The sequence below is a fragment of the Cryptomeria japonica genome, chromosome 7 (assembly GCF_030272615.1).
Source record: "Cryptomeria japonica chromosome 7, Sugi_1.0, whole genome shotgun sequence".
NCBI classification, from domain to species: Eukaryota; Viridiplantae; Streptophyta; class Pinopsida; order Cupressales; family Cupressaceae; genus Cryptomeria; species Cryptomeria japonica.
Window position 1 is genome coordinate 340,097,191 of NC_081411.1, and position 5,396 is coordinate 340,102,586.

The 5,396-nt window shown below is 38.8% G+C and overlaps 2 protein-coding genes across 2 annotated transcripts; both read left to right on the plus strand.

Annotated features, from left to right (window-relative positions):
- The first annotated feature begins 291 nt into the window (after nucleotides 1-291).
- Nucleotides 292-1,143, plus strand: LOC131856201 (uncharacterized). Its single transcript, XM_059207620.1, has 3 exons — nucleotides 292-690; nucleotides 796-906; nucleotides 1,016-1,143. Exons 1-3 carry the CDS (start codon nucleotides 303-305, stop codon nucleotides 1,081-1,083), a joined length of 567 nt encoding a protein of 188 aa, XP_059063603.1. The 5' UTR covers nucleotides 292-302; the 3' UTR covers nucleotides 1,084-1,143.
- A 2,060-nt stretch (nucleotides 1,144-3,203) lies between these two features.
- LOC131039088 (cytochrome P450 76T24) lies at nucleotides 3,204-5,063 on the plus strand. The gene is made up of 2 exons (XM_057971735.2): nucleotides 3,204-4,182; nucleotides 4,265-5,063. Exons 1-2 carry the CDS (start codon nucleotides 3,301-3,303, stop codon nucleotides 4,895-4,897), a joined length of 1,515 nt encoding a protein of 504 aa, XP_057827718.2. The 5' UTR covers nucleotides 3,204-3,300; the 3' UTR covers nucleotides 4,898-5,063.
- The last annotated feature ends 333 nt before the right edge of the window (nucleotides 5,064-5,396 follow it).

Consider the following 5,396-nt stretch of genomic DNA (forward strand, 5'->3'; position numbering starts at 1 on the left):
CCTCTGTCAGTGAAGAGGTAAGTAGACATATAAATTCTTGTAAAACGGCTTTCGCAGCTTTAAAGAAACTTAAAGATCTTTACGATTCTCATTCAAAGCTTGAAATTATTCAATTGTTAATGAAGTTATTCCATCTAGAGATGAAAGATAATGATCCTATAAAGTTAGCCTATGAAATCATAGCTCTTTTTCATGATATTGAAGCCACGGGTGTAAAAGTTGATCTCCAACTCATTGCTTTTATTAAAGCCCTTTATCCTACATATTCACACTATCTTGAATCCTTTCAAGCTAGTGAAAAAATGAAAGACATAACATTTGATAAACTTGTGGAGAAAATTGCTGAGAGAGAAAAAGCCTTTGGGAAGAAGGAGTCACTTCCCAATGCTGAGACTTTGTGTCTTGCACAACAGGGGCAACCATCCAAAGATGAATCTACGAGACATGACACTAGTAGTAGAGGTCGTGGCAGAAGACAGTCAAGAGGAAGGGGGGGTAGAAATTACCAAGGTGACAGACAACATTCACAGCCACAAAACCAGCATAGAGACTTCCAATACAGAGACAATCACCCCAGAGACAAGCAATCTCTGCAGTGCTATAGATGTGGAAAAATGGGCCATTCAGCCAGTCTTTGTAGAACTCCTTGGGAGAAGATTCGTGACAAGAAAGAGCAGCCACCAAACAAAGGTAACCCTCCTAAATCTGCACATTATGTTGTCACACACTGTAATCTTGGCATTGAAGAAATTTTCACTACTTCATTTTCCTCTTGGAATGACATTTGGTTGTTAGATACTGGAGCTACGTGCCATATGACATTTAGAAAAGACTTCTTTGAGACATTCAATGATCAAGTAGATGGAGTGGTTTATTTTGCTGACAGGTCTCAGTTAAAGCCTTCAGGTATTGGATCTGTTTGACTGAAATTACCTGGACTGGAAGATTACATACTTTCTAATGTTCTTTATCCTCCCCAATTTAAGGGAAATTTGATATCCCTTGTGCATATTAGACAACAAGGTCACTCCATACATATGTATGATGGCATCATTGAGATTAAACGAGCTTCTGATCGTGTGATTATCATGACCGGAGTGGAAGAGGACAAACTGTTAAAGTTGAAAGGTACCTCATCTACTTCTCATCATACTACACATTTGGTTCAACATAGTGGTAATTTGTCTTCCAGCTTGTTATGGCATGCTAGATTTAGTCATATTAGTTATGATAGTCTCAGACTACTGAAACATAATGGAGTTCAAGGGCTTCCTACTATTCCAAGACAACTTTCCCCATGTGATGCTTGTATTTTAGGCAAACATAGTAAGCAACCTTTTCATGATTCTGTGTTTCGAGCTTCTCGAAAGCTAGGCCTTATTCATTCAGATTTGTGTGGGCCCATGCCAGTTCCATCTGCAAATGGCAATAAATATTTAATGACCTTTATTAATGACTATACATGGATGTGCTGGGTTTATTTAGTAAAAGACAAATCTCAAGTTTTTTCTACATTCCAAAATTTTCATTTGTGGATTAAAAATGAAACTCAGCTCAATATTGGTACCCTTAGAACTAATAATGGTGGGGAGTATACATCTCATGAATTTGAAAAATATCTGCTAGATAATGGTATTAAACATCAGACCACTGTTCCCTATAATCCCCAACAGAATGGTGTGGCAGAACGCATGAATAGGACAATACTAAATATCATAAGATCTATGATGTTTTTTAAGAATGTTAAGTTGATGTTTTGGGGGGAAGCCGTTCTTTGTGCTGTCTACATCAAGAATAGGAGTCCTTCTGCTGCCCTACACAACAAAACTCCTTATGAACTGTGGCATGGTCATCTTCCAACTGTTAAGCATTTTAGAGTTTTTGGTTCCACTTGTTATGCTTTGGTTCTTGCACAGCTAAGAAATAAATTGGGAGCTAGAAGTAGAAAATGCCTTTTTTTGGGATATTCTAATACTTTTGTAGTAGGAATTGTGTCCAGATTTATGCATAAACCATGTGAAGGACATTGGACTGCAGCTCAACGAGTTCTAAAATATTTAAAAGGAACTTAGACTCTTGGCATCAAATACTCAAAGGTTTCAGACTTCCATCTCACAGGTTATTTTGATTCAAATTTTGATGGCGACAAAGAACATGGGGTATCTACTTCTGGTTATTTGATGACTCTTCGATCAGGCGCTATCACTTGGAGATCAAAGAAACAAACAGTTCCTGCTGACTCTACAACTGAAGCCGAATATGTAGCAGCAGCTCAAGCCACCAAAGAAATTGTGTGGCTCAGGAAAATTCTCGATGATTTGTAGGAGAAATAGACAACTTCAACGCCTCTACTTGTTGATAATAATTCTGCAATTCAATTGGCCAAGAATCCTAGATTTCATGATCGTACCAAGCATATCAACACCAAATATCATTTGATTCGACATCATGTTGAGGTCAAAACCTTACATTTACAACATTGTTCCACTGCAAATCAAATTGCCGATATCTTCACCAAAGCATTGGGACGTGTAAAATTTGAACGATTCCGAATGCTGCTTGTCATGATAGATGTCCCTTTGGATTAAGGGGGGAATGCTAACCAATCCTTCGGGATCTTTAGTTTGTTTAATTGTTCAGATAGTTTAGGTTTGGTAGTTTAGTTTTCTAACCACCTCTGCGGTTTCTGCCCTGACTGTTTTGCTGTTCTAACAGTTTGTGTTGTATATATTTCTTTTATTTTCTTTAATAAGATGATGTGCCTGTGTGAATCAAGATGGTGACTGTTCCGATTTCATGAACAGTAAGGGGGAGGTTGGTGGTTCTAACTGCCACCTCCTCAATATAAGCTTCATACTTTCAATAGTAACTCGGTCCTTATCATATCCGAGAAATCCGCTTCCTCTTAGCGGTGGATTGAAAAAGTAGAAAGGGGGAGGTCAAGTCTTCTAGATCCTCCCAGATCAAATGCAACTTAAAAAAGAGAAATATTATTGCAGGAGACTGGAAGCCTCGTGGGATTGAAATAGAGTGATAAATATGTAAATGAAAGAATTGTTCAACCAAGATAAATTTCAAGTTGAATATGTCTTTGGAATTGGGTGGAAAGTCAAAACACGAGTATTGACGCCGCCAAATTATTCAATGTTCTATCAACTACACATTTGCCCATAAAGAAAATCGTGTTTTCCTTCACACGGTTGCTCCCAACAAAATTCTAATGTGGTTAATAGATAAGAAATAGTTGACAAGCAAAGGAAATTGCTTTGTGTACTTCTTCACTCTTTCTGCTCATTTTTTATGGAAATCCCGTGGCTTTGTTGGTGTTCTGTGATTCTGACAATTCCTCTAACATTACTCTTCTTTCAATGGAAGAGGAAGAAGGCGCCAGCTATTCCTCTTCCTCCTGGACCTACTGCTTGGCATATTCTACGAAACCAATTTAAGCTGGGTAAAAGGCCTCATGAGTCTCTCTATGCATTTTCTCTGAAATACGGACCACTCATGAGTTTCCGTCTGGGCATGAAAACAATTGTGGTGGCCTCGTCTCCTGCCATGGCGAAGGAGGTGCTCAAAACTCATGACCATATCTTTGTTGGGCGGACAGTAATGGAAACAGCCAAAGTCTTCTCCCACCACAAGTTTTCCGTACTATGGGGCGAGTTTGGACCTCAATGGCGGTATCTCAGACGAATTTCAACTATTGAACTTTTCAGCCCACAAAGACTAGAAGCTCGACAACATCTCAGAAGACACCAGATATTTCACACAGTTCGACTGATTTTTGAGAGCAAGGGAAAGCCTGTAAATATTCCGCATATGGCGTTCAGCAACTTAATGAATGTGTTGGGCAACATGATCTTCGGCACAAGTTTAATCGATCCACACAATCCAGCTTCTGTAGGGTTGAAGGATGCCATGTGGAAAATCGTAAAGCTTTATGGACTGCCCAATTTGTCGGACTTTTATCCCCTTGTTAGGCTTGTGGATCCTCAGGGTGTGTCCCGTCAGATGGCAAAGCATTTGAAGAGGATGTATGACTTTATTGATTTGTTCATACAGGATAGGATTACCACCAAAAACAAAAAGCTTCAGCAGGACTCCGACAAGGATTTTCTAGACGCTCTGCTCGATGCTAGAACGGAGGATTTCACACTGTTTGATATTAGAGCCTTGATTATTGTAAGTACCCAAAAGACAATTAGAGTTATAAATTCATGGGAGTTTCTAGATTTCTAATTTTGTCTCAATGCTTGTTTTCCAGGAACTTTTTCTTGGCGGTACTGATCCGACTACCACTACGATCGAATGGGTAATGGCAGAACTCATTCGCAATCCGCAGAAAATGAAACGAGTGCAACAAGAATTGGATGACGTAGTTGGTCTGAAGCGCAAAGTGGAAGGACATGATTTAGATCGGCTGCCGTATCTCGATGCGGTGGTGAAAGAAACGTTCCGTTTGCACCCGGCGGTTCCTCTGCTCGTCCCCCTCAAATCTGTAAGAGATTGTGAAATTGAGGGATATATGGTACCCAAAGACGCTCAGGTGACGGTGAACTTGTGGGCAATAGGAAGGGACCCTGCAATCTGGAAAGAACCCTTGGAATTTATGCCGGAGAGGTTTCTGGAAGGTGATAATAGTGAGATAGACTACAGGGGACATAATTTTGAGTTGATTCCGTTTGGAGCTGGGAGAAGACAATGCTTAGGGCGACCTTTCGGGATCCGTATGGTTCATTGGACTTTGGCTGCCTTCCTCCACTCATTTGACTGGGCACTTCCTTGTGGAATCACTTGCAAACAGATTGACATGAGGGACGACTTTGGACTTGTATTAAAGAAAACTGTAGAGTTGAATGCGGTCCCCATAGCACGTCTCCCACACCATGTTTACTAAGTGTCCACCAGGTTTTTGGGTGGAAGTATTCAAAGTAAAACGAATTGAATTTGTTCAATACTTACCCTTAAAGATGACGTGTACTGATTTGGATAGTTGGTAAGGGAACATATATTCAAAGACCACTTATGCATCAAAGGACTTATGATATTTGAATTACAAAATTATTGTGCATATATTAATAAACTATAATGTATTGAACATGATGTATACGTGGATGATCTTTCTATCGATGGTGTATCATGAAACAAAGTAGAAAAATGATATGTAAAGTATACATAGTATTTTCTCTTATAATTGTTACATAATATATATATAATTGTGTTTAAAGGTTTCAAAGAGTAAGTAGTTTAAAAGGTGTTGTTAAAAGTTTTGTGATCATCATATCTATATTAAGAACAATTTAAGTTGAATGTAAGTTGAATGGAAATAATTCTTTATGTTATTTATATAAAATGAAACATTGTTGTTTGTACGATAAATAAGTAATGGCAATTTT

What these genes read in the sequence shown, in the direction of transcription:
- LOC131856201 (XM_059207620.1), top strand. Translation starts at nt 303, where the DNA reads ATGAAAGACATAACATTTGATAAACTTGTGGAGAAAATTGCTGAGAGA. An exon ending in AGAGCAGCCACCAAACAAAG is followed by an intron (nt 691 to 795) that starts GTAACCCTCCTA and finishes TTTGGTTGTTAG; the next exon opens with ATACTGGAGCTACGTGCCAT. An exon ending in GTCTCAGTTAAAGCCTTCAG is followed by an intron (nt 907 to 1,015) that starts GTATTGGATCTG and finishes TGTGCATATTAG; the next exon opens with ACAACAAGGTCACTCCATAC.
- LOC131039088 (XM_057971735.2), top strand. Translation starts at nt 3,301, where the DNA reads ATGGAAATCCCGTGGCTTTGTTGGTGTTCTGTGATTCTGACAATTCCT. An exon ending in ATATTAGAGCCTTGATTATT is followed by an intron (nt 4,183 to 4,264) that starts GTAAGTACCCAA and finishes CTTGTTTTCCAG; the next exon opens with GAACTTTTTCTTGGCGGTAC.